This window comes from Barbus barbus, assembly GCF_936440315.1.
Source record: "Barbus barbus genome assembly, chromosome: 15".
In the NCBI taxonomy this organism is placed as follows: domain Eukaryota; kingdom Metazoa; phylum Chordata; class Actinopteri; order Cypriniformes; family Cyprinidae; genus Barbus; species Barbus barbus.
Window position 1 is genome coordinate 1,610,001 of NC_136743.1, and position 21,793 is coordinate 1,631,793.

The following is a 21,793-nucleotide window of genomic DNA, read 5'->3' on the forward strand; positions in this document are numbered from 1 at the left end:
ATGCATTCAATTAAACGTCGAGTGCACGTGCGTGCGGACAGACCTCGAGACAATCATGTTTGATGTCATTGGCTTGTCTAAAGCGGCCATTTAGAATAATACAGGTGGGATTTCTGGCGGAAAATGAGAAGCACTTTCCCTAATACAGAACTGTCTTCTGGCTTCATTTGTCTTTGGATGTTGCGCATAAACCACGCGGATTACTTACAGTGCCTCTGTGGAAAACAGAAGACTGCAACGGGCGAGTACACACAACTTTCCCTTACTTATGTGTAAAGAGAATGCATATACCTAAAACACTGGGGAAACGGCCAAGACTATAATTTCACGCACGGTTTATTCAGATCTCAAGCGTGCACCATTAGCGAATGAACGCAATTCATGCATGTTCAGACTACAAAGCAGAGTATGTTAATAGTTAGCCTATCTGTTAAGATGAAAGGAGTTACGCTGAAACCGATCGGGAAAATTCTTTATTTTAGACAATTCAGATGCATTTCATCTCTCAGGCCAACAAACGAACCAAATAACGTTTCTCTACGGATACACAATTAACCTAATCAAAGCGAATCTGGTTGCAAAGCCTAAACAATATCTCTAAATGCAAAGAAATGACCTCTCCTCCATGTTCAAATGAGTTACAGCATATAAACCCTTTTAGACATTATAGAAACCTTTTTATTGTTGTTTATTATGACAACCGCATTCAGTTGCTTCATTTTTAATCCTTTTTCTTACAAATGAATAGTTCAGGAATCGATTGACCTTTGCTTTAAAATCTTTTCATGAGGCATATGTATTTAATATATAGGTCACACAGCAGCGCTCGTGCCAGGCTTGATATCGCTGCATCTCCAGCTCAATAATAATATACAGTGCAGTGTGTGGGAGCCCCTTAATACAGACATAATATGCTGAACATTTTTGGTTTTTTACTGTTATTCCATTTGAATGCCAGTTGCAATAAATCAGACTCGATTGCATCAGAATTAGGAACCATATTTAAATAATTTCATACGCTAAAATATGTTAGACAGCACATTGAGGGTTGTCTGTGCCATCAAGACTATAAACCCGCATTGATAAAATAAGAAAATTATCCATATTGACTGTAGCTCATGTGAAAGAAGCCGCATAATCACAGAAAATACATTCAATACGGGAAGTGTGTGTGTGTGTGCGTGTGTGTGTGATGTTTGTAGATGACATTTTAATGGGCAGCGTCTGTTTAGTTTTGTAATCCAATGGTAAGCGCTGATATTGATATCTTATCACTCAGATGGATGAATATAAACTGCTGCAGTTTGTCCTTTTATTTATATTTGCTATGTTCTGAGTTCAAAAGGCAGTTTTTTAAAGAATATGAGAGTTGCCTAAATCAATATCCATCAAGGAGATAGTCTAATCTACTCATCACAATCTCGTATTGTTTTGCTTAACCCTTTAACTAAAGCACTACACAATTCTTCTTCTAAACAAGCTTTCTAGTGAGTATAACATATTGTTGCTTAAAAAAAAAAACACCAGTCGTTTGAGATGTGTAAAATTGTGAGGATGCTTCTTGTGTTCAACAGACTAATGCAAAAAGGTGGTTTGCTTCTGTAATGAAACTGAGGTTGGAGATTGGATTGTAATCGATTCAGAATCAGTATTTTGCGTGCTACTGACTTTGGCGTGCTTATAATACGCAGTTTTTGCGTGCTTATAATACGCACTATGTTGGCGTGCATATGATACGCATTTTGGCATAGCTATAGTCTAACATGCACCTATCCCACACCCCTAAACCTAACCATTGCATATGCAAGCCAAAGTCAATTTCTGCATATAATTGTGCAAAAAATCGTGCCATTAAAACGCACATTCATGAGATCGGGTTATAAGTAGGCTATAGCATTTGTGCAAAATAAATCATTTTGTAAATGTTCCGTAGTCTTGAACCACAAAAAGTCAATTAAATGAACATCACAGTTATTGTACATATGTGAACATGCTGTCTGCTGAGGTGGGTGTGGTCTGTGTGTGCGTGTGGGCGTGGCGGAGAGGGCGGGGGGCGGGATCGATAACTAACCGCACCAGGCCGCTAACAGCTCGGCTCGGGATCGATGGCTTGAGCGGGGCGGTTCTGTTTTTGGGTGCGGTGAAACGAACCCTCTCCCGCGCGGGCCGGGCTACTGCTGGCGAGAAACAGTCATGTCAATCAAAGCCCAGTCAACACAAACCAGATCAACAACACACACCCATTACATTCTGCTGCTGCTGCGAGTTTATAGATGGACCATATTTAATCAATGCGGCTCATTTCTGCTGCTTAAAATATCACTGCAACAATTTTTCTTGGCCAAACAATGCTAGTGGGTTTTTAAAATCATAATACGTAAACCAAGTTTCCTCTGGTGAATTATTCACTGGTTAAATTCTGAATTGAATAATAGGCTAATTGTAAATGTACTCTACTTTATCCCGTAGGATCTTATTTGATGTGGTTACATGCTATAATAAAATAAATAAAACGTCAAAATTCTGTAGAATCCCTTGATAAATGATTTTTTATCTCAAGAGTTCAGTGTGAGCGAAGGTAAAATGAAGCTGTGCTGGTTTTGAGTGGATGTCAATGTTCCTCATCGAGACAATGAGCGTTTGACAACAATATAAAGCTTAAAACGGATCTTTTAATTCCGTTTTTATTTAAGTGTGTGTGTGTGTGAGTGTGTGTGTGTGTGTGTGTGTGTTTAACATCATGTCGTACACACACGCCACACAAATCTGTTCTTTGTTTTTCTGCCAGCAGCACAAATGAAAATACTTTTTTTTTCGACTTTTCGTTGTCAAAAAATAATGATAATTATTTTCCATTGTCGTATTAAAACGTTAACGTTTCTACACTCATAAACATTCATTTATTAGTGAATTGTGCGTTTGTTATTAAAGGTCTGTAATATCAGCACGTGCGATTAGTAAATAATGAAATTAAATGGAAGTAACAGTTTAAAAAATAGGTATTGGTCAATAAAAAATAAATAAAATAAAAATGACAAGCGGTTTTCTGTGAAATGAAGAAAAAACGCATTTCACAGAAATATAGCAGAAATAGCACTTTTACGAATGCAGACCGTAGTCAATATTTGCTTTGTGGAAATGCTCGAATAATTCAAAACAACATGTCGAGAATGTATTATAGCATCTCATATGCGACTGAAACGGAGTTTGACCTCAGTAACTGTGTGTGTGTGTGTGTGTGAGAGAGAGAGAGTGTGTGTGTGTGTGTGTGTGTGTTTGTGTGAGAGAGTGTGTGTGTGTGTGTGTGTGTGAGAGAGAGTGTGTGTGTGTGTGTGTGTGTGTGTGTGTGTGTGTGTTTGAGCGTCTTTTTTTCAATGCCAGTTATTATTTTAAAAATGAATTATAAATAAATAAATAAATAAATAAATAATCAGTCAATCCACTGCTTTATATCGAGCATATAAATCTTTTTTAAATAACATGTAGTTTTTAAAACTACAGTACTTCCAAAAAGTAAGAAGTAGGCCTACTTCCAATTGTATTCCTTCTAACATCTGCTAAATAAATGCATTATAGGGATATAATGTGATGTATTATTTCAAAATATTCTGAATTTATTCCTTCAGGTAGCTTGATTTAGAATCAACTTTATTTAGCCTTATGAGACTGAGATTTTATAAAGTCTTAATATAGAGGTTCATATTTTCTTAAAAATGTAAGATAAAATAAAAATCTGCATCTTTTTATTTTAGCCTTAATGTGCTGAATGTAAAAGTATGTACAATGCTTCAGTATAATCACATTCATATTCAAATACATCCTGTCCATTACATTAAAACTTGATCAAATCTCACACAAGGCCATTCTGATTATAATTAGATCAGATAATATGAACTATAACAGCGAGAGAGTTTGGCGTTTAAGGCCGGTGTAGCTTAATATAAGTGAGGTTTTCTCTTTGTCCAGGTCAGAATGAGTTCGTCTTTGTCTTGCGGCTTTCCTAACTGGTCTCCAAAATCAATTTCTCAGTGGACAAACATCTGACAGACCAGATCCATCCCCAGCAGCTCAATTAAACGCCATTCATAGACAGTTTGATTGATCTGAAAGCCAAGAAGTCATTGCAAGAGCAAACCATCACTTGCAGATCTTAAATTAACCCTGTGTTTTATGTATGTGTGTTATTCTTGAGTGTGTTTCGGTCGCTAACATTTCACACACACACACACACACACACACACCTAAACGATTACATGCCTTAGACTGTTTCTATCAAACTAAACATGCATTTTTAGAGTATAAAAACATTATTTGCATCATGTTTAGATTGTTTTCGAGTGTTTTAAGTGTCCATTTGTCAGATTGAATTTGCATTTGAGGTCAGCTGTTTTCCCCAACTGTAAATAATGTATGTACACACAAGGTTTGCATTGCTAGTTTCTAATGCATTTTATATACTCTGTACTGATCCTTGAATTTGTGATGCTAAAAGAAAAATATGAGACGTATAGATATGTCCTATTAATAATAATTGTATTAGAATGTGAATTTAAAGCTGAAATGTTTTGTTTGCATCAGTTTAATGTTCACTGTAAGTCAGTGATTGGTAGTTTGACGTCTGAAGAGTGAAATACTGATGCTTTCAGAACATTGATCTGTTTGTTTGAGGTCCTGTCAGTCTCTTTTTGGGGGCGGGACTATCTGATTGTCCAGCCAATGGCGGAGTGGTAGAAGTGTTACTGCACTGAAATGAACCCTGATAAATGTGTTCATGATGTGTGTTTGAGAGCAGGTGACATGAGGAGTATATTCCAGTATGTTTGCAATTGCTTAAAAACAGTATGTGGAACAGAATGCGTTATGCAACAATAAATGTATGCCACATCACAATGTACTGTGCTTGTTTACTGCACATAGGCAAATGCAGTAGTCATTCACATATTACATTTAAAGTAATTTATTGGCATAATTGTGTTTACACACACTCTCAGAAATAAAGGTGCAAAAGATGTCACTAGGGTGCTATCTTTTCCAAAGGGACACTTCTATACCTTATTTACCCCTAAAAGGGTGCATATTAGTACCTTAGAGGTACATATCAGTGCTTTAAAAATGCATATTAGTGTCTAAATTAGTACTTTTTAAAAAGGTACAACCCCAGTGAGAGATTTTGTACGTTTACAATATTACGAAAACATTATACACAAAGCTACACTCTTAAGAATAAAGGTGCTTCACGATGCCATAGAACAGGGGTCTCAAACTCAGTTCCTGGAGGGCCACAGCCCAGCAGAGTTTAGATGCAACCCTAATTAAACACACCTGATCCAGCTAATAAAGTCATTAAGGCTTATTTAAAAACTACATGAGTTGGAGAAGGGTCGGAGCTAAACTCAGCAGGGCTGCGGCCCTCCAGGACAGTTTGACACCCCTGCCCTGCCATAGAAGAACCTTTTGTCTAAATTCATTGGTCTCAAACTCAATTCCTGGAGGGCTGCAGCTCTGCACAGTTTAGCTCTAACCCTAATCAAACACACCTGATCCAGTTAATCAAGCTCTTCAGGATCACTAGAAACTTCCAAGCAGGTGTGATTTGGAGCTGGTTGGAGCTAAACTGTGCAGAGCTGCGGCCCAGGAATTGAGTTTGAGACCAATGGTCTATATGGTTCCCTAAAGAACCTTTAACATCTGAAGAAACTTTCTGTTTCACAAAAGGATATTTGTGGCTAAAGAAGGTTCTTCAGATTCTAAAAAGGTAAGAAAGAGATGGTTCTTTAAAGAACCTTTGACTGAATGGTTCTTTGTAGAACCATGTTTTTTCTATGGCATCGCTGTGAAGAACCTTTTAAGCACCTTTATTTTTAAGAGTGTATCTAATATGCAATATAAGAATAACAAAACAAACAAACAAACCATATATATATATATATATATATATATATATGTATGTATATGTATATGTATATGTATATGTATATGTGTATATATAAATTATATTGTACTGTCGAAATAGTATAGTATTCTGTAAATGCAACATGAACTATATGCTGTAAAACAGTCAAATTTACTGAATGAAACAAGTTCATTTTACTCAAATGGCACTTAAAGTTCATTGTACTTAATAGAAATAAAGAATGTGAAATGATACAATATAATAATAGCATAACAAAAATGATTAAAATACGGTGCTAAATTAATAAAATAAGATAAAAACAATAAATAAATGTATATTAAAATAATAGATAAAATGCTAAATACAAAAATTAGACTGTTATAATGTGAATTAAAATAAGATTTAAAAGTTAATAAAATGTATACATTTATAAAATTAAGATTATATATATATTGCATGCTCAAATTTGCATACTGTGAATAGAATGCTTATATTGTACTACAGAAACAGTATACTATTCTGAACACAGCTCTGTTGTGTTAGTGTGTTCTTCATCTCCCACAGACTGTCATGTGTGTTTGTGCATGTGTGTGTGTGCATGCATGTGTTTGTGTATGTATGTGTTTGTGTGTGTTTCAGAGACAGATCTGTTGATGGGAAAGCTTGTAGTGTTGCAGGGAGGGGGTCTGCGCGACCGTGTGTGTGTGTTTTGCACGGCTGGCTGCGGCTGCTGCTGCTGGCGAGAGCCCCAGAGATGCAGGGAGCGAGCAGGGGAAAGGAAATCAATACAGATTCAGCACAAGTCAGATAAGCCTTAACAATGTGTAGCGCAGATGCACTCTATAACCCAATCTCACACACACATCAGTTTCCTGCATATGCACAGGTAGTAGCGTTTAAACATGCGACCAGACTGCCGTATGTTCATGAACACATTCACACCTGGGTGTTTTCACCTTTAACACACACCTGGACATTGACACCAAATATCTGAGAGCACTAGTGGAAATGCACCTGCTTTGCATTGTTCATACAATTTTTTTTTTTTTTTTTTTTTTTTTTTTTTTTTTTTAGCACGACAAATAGATTTTATAATGAAAATGCATCTTAATATGTGCATGTGTATTTTGTATCTGTTGCTTTAATTGCAGCGGCAAACATAGCCTGATGATCTTGCCCTCCAGCATGATTTGCGATGATCAAATGAGCTTCAATGGGAAATCTGACCCTTATTGTTTTAAGTGTCTACCTTATGGGTTTAAAGTGTTTTGCAATCCCAAAACTTTGTCTGTTTCTGGGTTTAAATTAGATTTTGAATCCTGGATCCACCTCAACTCATATATTCTCTTATGGGGACATTTCATTTTATTTATGAATATATTTGAATACTTTTATTAATCAAGTGTTTTAAAATATAAATATTTTTTGGGTGTTTTTGTGAATAAAATGCTCTTATGTGGACATTTTATTTAATCACATTTGATCTCAATTATATTCACATATAACTTATCAAATTTATTTACTAATATGTGAATTTTTTTTTTTTAGGTGCTTTTATCAATCAAATGCTCTTGTGAGGACATTTTATTGAATTTTATTTAATAAACCCACCCTAAATATATTCACGTAAGATGTCTTATATTTATTTAATAAATATACATTTATTTGATTAAACCATACAAAATATATTTACATATATTTGAACAAATTTGATTAATCATATGTGAATATGTTTGGGGTGCTTTTTATTAATCAATTTCTTATATAAGGACCTTTTTATTATTTGATTTAATAAATCTACCCCAAATATATTTGTAATCAAATGGTCTTACAGGGACATTTTGTTTAATTTTATTTAATGATATCTGCATATATTTGGAGTGTTTTTATTGATCAAATGCTGATGTGATTTAATGATATGTGAATATATTTAATGGAATTTTTATTAGTCAAATGCTCTTATGAGGACATGCTTTTATTGCATCACATGTAAATATATTTGAGGTTTTTGTTTGTTTGTTTTTAATCCGATGTATTGAATCTAATGTGAATATATTTGTGCTGGTTTTATTAATCAGATGCATGCATGCAGGATAAATGGTGTTATTTTGTGTGAACACAGTGCAAGCTCATCTTCCACCTTCAGATCTCACTTGTATTTGCTGACAGGCACAAATGATAATCAGTGGAGCATCACGATTCTCGCTCCAGGTTTTCCTTTCTCTTCTCGAATCCATTGTGCCGTTGGTCACCTCAGAGTTAATGTCTGCGTGAGTATTCATGGCACGTTTTACTTTGCTAACCAAGAACTGAGTCTGTTACGCAGCTCCACGTATCCCTCCCCTCCCGCTTATCAATTATTAAAGCCCCGATCGATCATTTCAGCAACTCGCCTCCATCCTCCGCTTCTCTGCACCCTCAATCAATGGCCGAATCACCTCCGCGTCTGCTTTCATGTCAGACATCATCTGCTTCATATTTGAAGATCTTTTGTTTTGAGGTCTCGTGCTCCTTTAAAACACGCTAACCGTCATTTCCACACTTTTGTGGAGAGAGATGAGAAAGAAAAATACTATTTTGTTTTGGATTCTTTTGAAGTGTGTGTGAGCTTCAATCGGTGTGCATATTTCAGGTGAAATGCATTTTTTTAGGACATTTTATTTAAGAATTAATTATTCAAAATTAACAGTAACACAAAAGTACCTTGGGTACAGTGAGCAATGCCATTTGGCCTTTTGGGTTTTTTGGGACATGTACCATGGTAATATCATGGTACTTCTTGAGTTACTTTGGAGTACCAAATAGTGCATGAATATGGTTATCAATCTGTACTACCATCTCTTACCATGTATGGTATCACAGTACTGTACTGTGAGGGAAATTCAATATTTTTTAAGCATATTTTGATTGAAGATAATGGTCTGAACTCCTCTAGAACTCTTTACTTTTAATGTGATTTTTTTTTTTTTTTTTTTTTTATGAAAAGATTTTAATGAAGTGAGACCAGATTGTCAATTTTTAATCAGAAAATAGTTTTATTTATTTGTAATTTTTATTAACAACAAACTTTTTATGTTGTTTATCTGTCTATCTATTTATTACATTTTCATATTGTTGTTTTTTTTTCCATGAATAGTCTTGGTATTATAAACAAATAATCATTATGTAAACCGTTGATGATTAGGTGGCCAAAAATGATAAAATATAATTTTTTGACTCGAATGGACGTTCAAAATACTCAAATATTACTGTATTGTAAGGTAAATTGAATAATATTATGTAAAAGGGTGATGATTTAGAAGCCCTTTTCCACATGCTTTTTTAATTTAATTTTAATAATCCATTTAATACTAAGAAATATGATCATTTGTGAACTCGAATGGAATAAGTTCATAGTGTAAATATTACTGTATCGTAAGGAAGTTGAAATATTGATGTTAGGAGGCCTTTTCAACATGCACGATTACTATGACAGTATTGGTATTGTGTATTTAATTAGAACTACAATCTGAATTTAAAACAGACTAAAAGATGCAGATTTTGCAGTGCCCAGTAGATATTCTCACATATGTGACCCTGGACCACAAAACCAGTCATAAGGGTACATTTTTTGAAATTGAGATTTATACATCATCTGAGAGCTGAAATCAGCTTTCCATTGATGTATGGTTTGTTATGATCGGACAATATTAGGCTGAGATACATCTATTTGAAAATCTGGAATCTGAGGGAGCAAAAAAATCTAAATATTGAGAAAATCTCCTTTAAAGTTGTTCAAATGAAGTTCTTAGCAATGCATATTACTAATCAAAAATTAAGTTTTAATATATTTACAGTAGGACATTTACAAAATATCTTCATGGAACATGATCTTTGCTTAATATCCTTGTAATGTTTGGCATAAAATAGAAATGTATAATTTTGATCCATACAATGTATTGTTGGCTATTGCTACAAATATACCTGTGCTGCTTGAGACTGGTTTTGTGCTCCAGGGACACAAATAATGAATGCACAGTGAGGTTTGTGAAGCTCAGAGATGAAACTTTAATGTTTAGATATCATCTGTTATTCAGCTCGCGTCTGTCGGCGGTGAATTTCTGCTGCTGTGAATGTTCTAATCCAATAGCGGCGTGGCAGTCGTAATGGATGGAGGGTCATTTTTTTGTGATGTTGCAGAGAAAGAGAGAAAGGACGAAGAGAAGAGGGGGATGGTGGGCCGTTATTGATCTCTCATACGTGCCGCGGCAGCCTAACATACGTGAACGAGAGAGACCCACATCTGCTGACGTTCACAGTTCAGTCCGGACATCAGGAGAGACGTTCAGATGAGATGCTTCAGACTCGGAAAATCAAGCATTTCTCACAATAGCACAGGGTTTTTATTGGCTGGTTAATGTGGTCATGTGTTGCTATGCAAAATTCACCAAGCACTGGTTTGGGATCAGCATGAATACTAATATTGATGGTTGAACAATACAGGTTTTTCATTGACAATCTCAACATGGCCAAATACTGGTCATTATTTCACTGTACACTTACTATTTTTGAAAATAATTGTTTTTTTTATTGTTTTAGTTAACAATGATAACTCTGTATGGTTCGACTCAATTTTCAGTATTCAGTAATATATAATTAAATATATTGAGTATATTCAATATATTTCAGTTTTCCTTTTATAGTTTGATGAATAAACCAGAAAATATACTGCGCATGTAAATGTAAAATCATCTTGGCTCTTTTACTCATTTATAACTGATAACTGTATGCCATTAAGTTCAATGTAGAGAGGCAGTGTGACAAAATATGGCATACCAAATGAAGTGTTTGCACTTTTGCATCTTAGTGTACAGTAAGGTTTGTAGTATACTAGCATTCTGTCCTCCCTACAGTCTCCGTCCTCATCAGCTTTGAGCGTTTACGATCTGCTTTAAATACAACAGACGAGCTGCTTTTGCTTTATAAGAGCCAGTACAAAATGTCATTAATGTTTCTACATTTATAGCTGCTTTATGAGAGACGTTTGCTGTTGAAGGCCGGCTTCTGCTAATGCTCTGTCACTTATATGGATTGTTTCTTGTGCTGTAGAAATCAGCGCTTATAATAGCATTTGTGATTTAGAGAAGTTTGTGCTTATATTGTTGCTAATCGTGTTGGAAAGATCTGAAAGAATCAAATTCTTTACTAAAAGTCAAATGATGAAACTATTAAATCTAATGTAAATGTAGAATTTTATTGTCTTAAATACTGTAAACATAATTAGTTGTTTACATTATTAGTTTTTGTAAATCCCTTACACAATATTTCCTTATATTAAGGATCATTAGGTTATTTATATGAAAATATACAGAATAATATATTGAATACACAAGAAATTGCCACTTTTCATATATTGAAACATATTTGACAATATATTGACTTATATACTGTGTTTGTGATGTCAATTAGTTATTTTTTTTATTTAGATTTTATGTATACTTTATTATGTAAAGGCAAATATAAAAGTCTTGCCACCGTTCTCTTTTCCTTTGTGTAGCATTTTTATATAAATATTGTATAAATCACACTCTTGTGCTCTTTGCTTATGATGTCCATAATTTAACTGATTTTATTGCTTTCCTTTGGGAATCACTGAAATGATTTTTAGGTTGATCTGTGTGTGCTCTAAACAATGCAATTTTATCATCTGTGCTTTCTTTAGGAACAGTTTACTAATGCTGTGTTTGATTATCTGCGTATAAAACGTGAAAATCACTCTCTGTTCCCATTTCTGTTCATGTAAAATGCATATAAAGATTTAATGAAATCATTAGTGAACACATTCTATCGTAATGCATTATAAATGCATCCATGATGACCTGAAGTATACATAAAATTAATTGTACATAATTGTAAAAAAAACCTTTAAAATGCATGTGTAATGCACTAAAATACTCTTTAACGCCCAATTTTGTTATTCATGCATTACACTGTAAAAAAAAAAAAAAGATCTTTCAAAATTGTAAATAAGACAATAGTCTTTCTCTTTCAAAATTTCATGTTTCATTCAATGCATTACTTTTATTTTTTTAAGTTGCATTGTTTATTACAATGCATTACTGTTTCTTTGTTATATGTGAAATTTACTAGCAATTTCTGCATGGGTTTTCTTTCAGTATGCTCTTTAAAGTTCTAAATAATTAAGTATTACGAAGCATAATGAGTGCGGTTATTAAAATATAAAGTGCAATACAACGTGTGCATTATACAACATTATGGATATCAGTAACACTTTACAATAAGGTCTCATTTGTTTACATTAATGAATGCATTAACTAACAATGAGCAATATATTTGTTTGAGCAATATTAATCATATTGAGCAGTGAGCTCAATTACATTTAATGCTAGTTCACAGTGCATTAACTAATGTTAATGTTATATATAGTTGTTTCTACCTGATTGTTACTGTTTTCATATTCAGTATTTTCACACTATGGGTTGATTTAGATGTGTGATGTGTATTTCTGCTGTGCATTTGACTTGAGTGTCCTTCACTAGCTCTGGTCTCCTGCCGTGTCTCTGATTCCCTCTCTTTAAGCACAGAGAGTAACACGACTGTGTTCTCGTGTGTTATTAAACAGCCCAAAGTCCCCCTCTGTGTCCGTGAAAAAGCGCTATTAGAGGCTTATTCTCAATTGATGTTTTCACAGCACAAGATGGATTTACCGAAGCCTCCAGAGCATCAATATCTCTGCACTTGTAAAGTGTTTGCAGAACATAAAATGCTTAGACCTCGGCTGTTTATGGTTTCCTTTATGGACGAGAACTCATTTTTGGCCACTAATATTCTCATTTTTATTTTATTTTTTTATGAAGCAAAAACACAAATTATTATTGTTGTACATTTTACAAGAAAATACTATTTTAGGCTTTCTTCAAAATTTAACATTTAGTTCAATGTGTTACTTACAGTTTTTGTAACTATTTGTGAAATTTACTAGCAATTTCTGAATAAACTCTGAATAAAAATCTGTAAAAAACATAAAACATTTTCACATTTATTAAAGATATTTGTGCATTAAATGTTAGTCCAGTTAAATGTTAAACCTGTTACCATCATCTTTTGGTTTCATATTAATTTTTAAACAGACACATCACAATAAAGAAATATTCTTAAAAGTTGTAAATGAAACAAAGATGGTTGGAGTATGTTTTTCAATAAAATACCAATTGACAATTTCACATTTAATTCAATCTGTTTCTTTGCTTTTCTTTGTACAGTAATTTATGAAATTTACTAGCAATTTCTAAGGAAAAATTGTTTCTGCATCAAATATTTTCCCTACATATTCACTTTTTTCCTATCCACGTATTTGTGTGCATTAAATGTTAATCCAGTGCAAATACATGATACCATCAGCATTGACCTATCTATATTAATTTTTAAACATTTACTCTGTGTGTGTGTGTGTGTGTGTGTGCATGTTTATGTGGTTTATGAGGACACAAATTTGTATAATGACATGGGTATGACAGAGGTATTACAATATGAAGGTGGTTTATGAGGACACTGTAATTCAAAAGGCTTAAAAAACATACTAAATGGTGTTTTTTTGAAAATCTAAAAATGCACAAAGTCTCCTGTGAGGGCTAAGTTTAGGTGTAGGGTTGGTGTAGGCCAATAGCACACACAGTTTGTTCAGTATAAAAACCATTACGCCTATGGAGAGTCCCCATAAACCACAAAAACCAACGTGAGTGTGTGTGTGTGTGTGTGTGTGAGAGAGAGAGCCAGTGAAGTGGCATAGTAGCGTGTGTCAAAATGCCTGACGACTCTCTCTGGTCATTTCAGACCGCAGACCTCAACAGACTGAACATAATACAGCACACACAGATATCTGAGCTGAAACCACACCAAAGCCTTGCAGAAAGCAGCAGCTCGTTTCCTTACTCAACCCTCTTGAGGAAAATCTTATTGCTGCTTTAAACCTGAAATTCAATGATATTTGATTGCAGACATTATTGCTCTCTCTTCTAAAACACAATGATTGTTATTTTAACGGTAAAGACTGTTAATTGATTAATGGTAAGTTCCTTTATATGGTGAAGAACTGTAATAGATCTAATGGGACATTACATGTAATTTTACAGTAAAATATGGTTTTGGAAGTGAAAGTGAAAACCCATAAATTGACATTCCCAGAATCCTCTGTGTGACTCTTCACATTTGATGGTTTTTCACTGATATAATTATGTTTCTAATTATCCGTTATGTAGGTTTTTATGTTATGTAATGCATGTGTATTACACTGTTTTATTGTTTTGTGTTTGTGTGTATGACACTGCGCACCTGTTTATTTCAGCTTGTGGAAAAGTTGTGGTGAACTTTGATTTGTTGTGACTTTCTCTTCACCATTTGTGTTCTTAAGGTGGTTTTCATTGTATTATAAAGGTAAAAAAACAACAGATTTTAGGAATTTTATATGCATACATAATGTATGATAAGTCTGATTATGAAAATGTGTGACCCTGCAGCACAAAAGCAGTCATGAGTAACACAGGTATATCTGTAGCAATAACCAACAATACATTGTTTGGGTCAAAATTATACATTTCTCTTTTATGACAAAAATCATTAGGATATTAAGTAAAGATCATGTTCCATGGAGATATTTTGTAAATTTCTTACTGTAAATATATCAAAACTTCATTTTTGATTAGTAATATGCATTGCTAAGAACTTCATTTGAACAACTTTAAAGGAGATTTTCTCAATATTTAGATTTTATTGCACCCTCAGATTCCAGATTTTCAAATAGTTGTATCTCAGACAAATATTGTCCGATCATAACAAACCATACATCAATGGAAAGATTATTTATTCAGCTTTCAGATGTATAAAACTCAATTTCAGAAAATTGAGCCTTATGACTGGTTTTGTGGTCCAGGGTCACACATAACTTTGATAATAGTAATTTTATATTATTTAGTAGTATTTATTTTTATTGTTTTTACATTATATCACTATTTAAGTAAATTTCAAGTTGTGTTTTTTTTGTTTGTTGTTTGTTTTTGTTTGTTGTTTGCTGCAAATTTAATTTCATTCTGTAAAACTTAAAATGTTGTTACTGTATTTTTATGCTTCTGGCAACTAAAGCTTCTGTTTCTTTTCCTTTTTTACCTTAAAATTTAGAGATTTTTTTTTTAACAGTTTGCAGTAAGAGGAGAAACGTGAGATTACAGGGCATTTTCTATAACTGAGATATTAAAGAAAGGCTGTTTTTATTTCTTACATGCATGTAGGTGTTCAGGAAGTATATTTTTGAGAATAGATGAGTAAGAGATGACTAACATGACTCTGATGCTGATCTGAAGGCTGTGTTAGTCAGAATAACCTCAGAGAGAGAGAGAGAGCGAGAGAGAGAGAGAGAGGAAGGATGTCTTAGTTGTGCTGAACAGCAATTAATCACAGTTGCCAAGTGATCCATTAGACATTCAAATGCACACAGATTGGACATGTGTCCAGGCGCAGGTCACTAATGCTGCCCTCTCTAACCACACGCGTCTCATGGGCCTCAGTCCACACACCCCCCAAAAGCTGAACGAAGAATAACTATTGATTAGGAAACTAATACATTTGGAATATCAATATGATGAATAGATGTGGTGGAGTATTTCACAGCTCTAATGCTATACCACACTTTAGCTTTTATTAGGCTCTTTACTCCAAACTTGCTGTTTTTTGTGAGTATTGAAAGAGTTTCTTTCTATTTGTGTTTATTGCTGAGATCTCTGCATGTGTAAACACCTTTTTCATGCATTTTAATTAAATTTGTGTGCACAGAGTTGCACTACCATTTTTTACATTTAATCTCAGTAACCACTTTCATGCATTATGATGAACTTGCAGAGATCAGTGTCAAAATATTACTGTCAAATGACCTAAAAATCTAAATAAATAAAATATTATAAAATATTTTTAGATGCATACAATTTTTATATTTATAATTTATTATTTTTTATTGGCCTTTATTGGTCATCTTAGGTCAAACAGAAAGTAACAACAACGTAAATATAGTAATATAAAATAATATAATTTATATTTCTTAATATAACATTTTTATATTATAAAACATATAAAAACAGGTTAAAGTAGGCATAAATATTGTATATATAGGTTTAAAATGTTCAAATGTAGTTTATATATAGATTTATAAAATAGGTTAAAGTATATATAAAACAGGTTACACCAATTACAGTAATTTCCAGGTATATTTAGACTTAAAAAGGTAACCTAAAAATTATAACATATATTAACTGTCATGAATCTGGTCTATGAACTTCCGTTCACTCACCACCAGAGGTCACTCGCTCACCAGATGGACTCTTGCACTACACTAACTGTTGCACGCCACCTCAGACTACAATTCCCATCATCCATTGCACTGACGACACACACACAGCTGATTGCACTGATCACACACCCTACATAAACCATGGACCTCCTCTTCCTCTCTGTCGAGTATTGTATTGCGTTTATCACTCCCCTAGTGTTAGCTGCCTTACCGAGCCATTCTGTGTTTTTCTGTTTAGTTCCAGTATTGTTCTGCATTTATAACTCTCCTAGTTTTAGCTGCGATACTGAACCCACTTTGTTGTCATAGTCTCGCCTTGTGTGTTTTTCTAGTGTTTTGATTCTTGCCTGTGTTTCCTGGATTTACCCTTTGCCTTGCCGTTTGGACTCTGTTTGCACCTCTCTTGGACTTCTGCTCGTATACCTGGATTATCTCTCTGCCTTGCACTGTTGGATATTGTTCGCCTCCCTAGCCCTAGGATTGCTCTGTCTTGCCCATACCATATCTGTTTGCCATTGTTTGACCCTGCCTGTTTATTGACTGTTTATTAATAAAAGCTTGTACTTGGATCCGCACGTTCGCCCCGTTACATTAACTGGTTTTATTAAAGTCAAAATTATTATTTAACCAACCTATATACATTAATTTATACCAGTGCAACTATTCTTGTGTTAAAGCAGGTAGAAATGGCTTTTTAAAGTAACAATTGCAGGTTAACACTTTTTACAGTGCAGTTCCCTGAAAAATCCACATTTCCAGTAAACGTTGGTGCCATATATTTGCACGTTATAATTTGTCTGGAACGTTTTAATCAACGCGTCTTTTTAATCAATGAGCCCATTTGCCTGCTCAATGAGTGCGTAAAATCCAATGTCCCCCTCAGACGCATGCAAATGCAGCCGCGTCACGCGCGCGTGGAAACGAACGCGTTAAAACAAAGCGCTCTTAGCCGCCTCTCAGGTCCGAATCGAGCATTGATCTGCGCTCAGCTTCAAAAGGACGCTGGGAAACTGCGCTATCGATCAGCTGGAGGTCACGCTCCGCCGCTTTCTGAGCCCCGGTGAGGGTCGAGGGGTGGCAAATGGACCCCGAAGACGAGGGACACCCAGGAAAAACACACAAATGTGAGCATTTGCGAGCATCTGTCGTCGCTCCATCCCCTTATCAGCCTCTGACAGCAAATCGTTCTCTAATGTTTGATGGTCATCCAGTCCGGAGCACTCTTTAAAGCCAAGGCGTCTCTCTTAAGAAAAATGGCTCTAAATCGCACCAGACGAGGGTTCTTTGGCTTGTTAAAATCAGTGGCCTTTTTACTGTTAAATGGCATTTTTAGGTTCCATTTCGAATTTGAAGGCTACTAAAGAGCCTAAAACTCGAAGAAATTGGCAGGTACTGAATGAGTATCAATTGAACTATAAATAAGATGTGAAAACAAGTTAAGGAACCCTCTAAAATGGTCCTTTGCCGAAAAGACGTTATTACAATGCTAAACTGTCTTCTTGAAATGGCTTGAGCACATTTGCTTGTGCATGTATTTGCCCTCATGATGAAGATGTGATGTAATGTGTATTTGTGCCTCAGAAAGTCACTTTTATGTAAAAACCTGTTCTGAATATCACTAGATGAGTTCTTGTGTTAAATTATATATTTAGGTTTCCATAAAAGACCGTGTTTGGAAAACAAAAGCTTCTGAATTGAACTAACGAAACTTAAGCATTGGTGTTTTTCCAGATATTAATATTTTGGTGCAAAACTGCCATATACAGAAGCTAATTCTAGTTCGGGCTATTTCTAGACAGTTTATCTTTTTGTTATGCACTCAGAAATAGCTGGTCTGAGTATCCATGGAACCTTTCTAGTTTCTTTAGATTATTAAAATGTTCTTAACACTAATGAAATATGCTTCACTGAAAGGATCTTAAGGAACCAAAATTGGTTCTTCTATGGCATTGATGCGAAAACCCCCTTTGAAGCCTTCATTCTTAAGAGTGATAGTGGAAAAGGTTCTTTAGATTATAAAAACGTTCTTTACACTATAAGAAAAACATTATTTTAAGAACTATTCTCTGAAAGGTTTCAGAAAGTTTCGCTTCTGTCAAACCCCGCTTTTGGAACCATTATTATAAAACATAAAAATGGGTTCAAGCATATAAATGTATTGTATAAAAAAGGTTCAAATATAGTTTATATATAGATTTATAAAAAAAAAGTCTAAATAAAACAAGTTACACCAATTACAGTAATTTACAGGTAGATCTAGACTAAAAGGGTATAGCCTAAAAATGGTAACATTTATATTAACTGGTTTTATTCCAGTCAAAAACATTATTTAACCAACCTATATACATTACACCAATAAAACTATTTTAATGTGTTAAATCAGGAAGAAATTGGTTTAAGGTAACAATTGCAGGTTACCACTTTTTACAGTGCAGTTTCTTAAGAAAGCTCCACATTTTCAGTAAACGTTGCTATACCATATTTGCACGTTATAGTTTGTTTGGAACGTTTAAACAACGCGTCCTTTTAATAAATGAGCTCATTTGCCTATACACAGTGAGTGCGTAAAATCCAATGCGCATGCATTTTAAGAGTGTAAAATGTGTACTGTTTTTCCCAATTTAATTTCCTAAATCCTGGGCATGTGAAGGTGATGATGACTTACCTGCAAGCCTCAACGCGGACATCCTCTGAAACTCTGGTTCCTGTAACCATTTCCACATGCGTCTGAAAGTCTCGCGGCCGGACTTGAGTTTACTCCAGGGTTTTGGGTTGCGCAGCAGATCCGACAGAGTCCCCTGCGACCGACACAAGATCCTCTGCGCGAAGATGGCTTGAGGTATGCTGTATCGCTTGAGCTCGGCCGTGATCCTCTGCGCCACCTCCTTGGTGTTGATCTCCTCCACCTGCCCCGATCCGCCGCTCTGTGCGCCTCCGCCGCCGTGCCGCTCTCTGTCCGTCAGCATGGATCCGTTCGCCTGCGAGTGCAGGTGGCTGTGTGGGTGCATCCCGTTAAGATTAGAGATCATGCCGTGCCCGTGGCCGCCTAAACTCCGCGCGAGATGCTCCTCGCTCCGGGAAAGCATCGCTGCGTGGGACTCAAAGCCGCTTGAAGAGAGCATCTTGTCGTTGGAGAGGTGCGCACTTGGCCCATAGGCAGACAGCGCTTGTTGGGAGTTGTGCAGAGACCCGAGGCCGTTGGAGAGCGGGGATAACGGCTGGCCCATGCCGGACATCTCTTTGGGATAGTGGCTGTATAAGTTGCCCATGGACGCCAGGCCGCGGTCGTCGCGCATGAGCGTGAAACTCCCGCTGACGTTGCCGGTGGAGAGGCGCTGGTGCGCGGCGTGGTGATGCGAATGCGGATGCGCGTGGTGGAACTTATCCGAGACTGTAGATATAGGTGGCAGGTGCTGAAGCGGCGTGAGGGTGGTGTAAGTATTGGACAAACCCATGCCCGACTCGCACATAGTCATAGCGGGATGCAGGTGGCCCGACAGCGCGGGGTCGCTCCGGTACTCACCGGCGCCCTCCAGAATCGAAGCCATGCTGGACACCATCGCCGAGCGCCCGTGGGTAACCAAGCTCCGGTGGGAAGCCGACGAGGGTCTGCCGTGCGAGGAATTCATCAGATCCCCCGCTTGCGCGTGCGAAGCGACGCCGTGCATGTTTTCCATCGTGAGTTCCATCTTGAGAGCCGCGCAAAAAGAGCTTATTTTCCCCGAAACGATTTCAAAACCAATCCATCGATTTCAAAGCTAGTCAGTCCAACATGACGCACCGAAGCTTTTGTCCTAGTTAAATCGCCGCGCAGCGTTCGGTGCGCGTCTGGCTCGCTTGCTGCACAACAGCGTTTCTACCGAGAGGCGGGACTCGCGTCTGTCTTTGAACTAGAGCGCGCGCGCGCGCGTGTGTGTATGTGTGTGTGTGAGAGAGAGACGTGCGCTGGCCGCGGTGCTGAAGTCTAGCCTGTTCTACTATCACTGTATGCGTGGGTTCGCTTTCTCCTCTAGAAAGAAAACAGCTAAATGAGAACAAAATCTGCCACATTTATAGCATATTTAATTATTTGAGTATAGGTTATACTTATATAGTTTATATATATTATTATATATGCTTAAAAAAAATGTCATATTAAATGATAAAAAAAATTATAGCATACATTTCGGATTAATAATTTATATATTTGTATTATAGATGCATACATGAACATATGTGACCCAATATTTATACATCATCTGAAAGCTGAATAAATAATATTTCCATTGATGTATGGTTTGTTGGAATAGGACAATATTTGGCTGAGATACAACTGAATATCTGGAATCTGAGGGTGCAAAAAAAAAATAATAATAATAAAAAAAAATATTGATAAAATCGCCTATAAACGTGTCCATCTTAAGTTCTTAGCAATGCATATTACTAATCAATAAAAAGTTTTGATATATTTATGGTAGGAAATTTACAAAATATCTTCATGGAACATGATCTTAATATCCTAATGATTTTTGGCATAAAAGAAAAATGTATCATTTTGACTCATACAATGTATTGTTGGCTATTGCTACAAATATACCTGTGCTACTCATGACTGCTTTTGTGCTCCAGGGTCACATATATTCAATTCAATTCACATTTATTCGTATAGCGCTTTTCACGATAGCAGCTTCACAGAAAATTAAAGTTTCTACATGTATATTTAGGAGTTGCTGATCAGTGGTGACTATGTAAGGGTGATGTCCATGTGGCATAAATGTACAGTAAAAATCATGTAGTTAGTTTATGGCATGTATTTAAATAGACGGTGAACATTAGGCTATCAACAGCATTAATTATATGTTGCGATCAAATTTATGACAAAATGTGGTAGTTTTGTATGTTGGTGCAGGGTTGGCATCATCTGAGGTCCTCTGAGGGGTTGTCTCTCTGTGTATGTAGAGCGAGAGAGAAAGAGAGTTTTAAATGATTATTTATTGGTTATTTTTATTATTAACGAGGATAAAATGCTTGTCTATGACCAGATTAATATCCTAACAGAGTGTGGCCTCTTTCATAATATAATGTTTATACAACAGCAAATATGTGGCATGCTAACCTGTCATATATGTTAAGAACTGTAGATATAGGCCTGCATAATTGCCTACTTCTCTTAAAAGAATTGTTTTATTATTTTTTTTTTTAATGCAGTTATTTTGTTGCTTGATTATTGTATTGAAAAGACTCGTGTGACCATATATAAACATAATTGGTCAATATATATACATATATATTTTTTTAATGATCATATTATATTGATATTTTCTATCATAATTTTTCCATGCAAACATTTTTTAGATTAATAACATAAAAGCTCTTGTAGCTGGTGATGCTCATGTCGGGTAACTGTTCAGCTCTCCTGCGTTGGCACGAAGAGCATGTAGTTCCTTTTGGGTGGTCATTGATAAATCTGATCAATATATCGACTGACACTGATTAATTATGTTTTCTGACCCGGGGTGAGGGGGGGGGGGGGCCGCATAGGTCAGAAAGTTTTGGTGCAGAGAGGAATGAACGCAAAGCGAGGA

At 35.6% G+C, this 21,793-nt stretch overlaps 1 protein-coding gene across 1 annotated transcript in view; it reads right to left on the reverse strand.

The window, feature by feature from the left end:
* LOC306880866 (one cut domain family member 2-like) overlaps positions 1-19,918 on the reverse strand; it is a gene marked incomplete at both ends in the record, with an annotated part of 25,864 nt that extends 5,946 nt beyond the window's left edge. The window contains one exon of the mRNA XM_079434665.1: positions 18,895-19,918. Within this exon, the coding sequence (XP_079290791.1) occupies positions 18,895-19,918 (1,024 nt within the window). The remainder of the gene's footprint in view (positions 1-18,894) is intronic.
* Between the last annotated feature and the right edge of the window lie 1,875 nt (positions 19,919-21,793).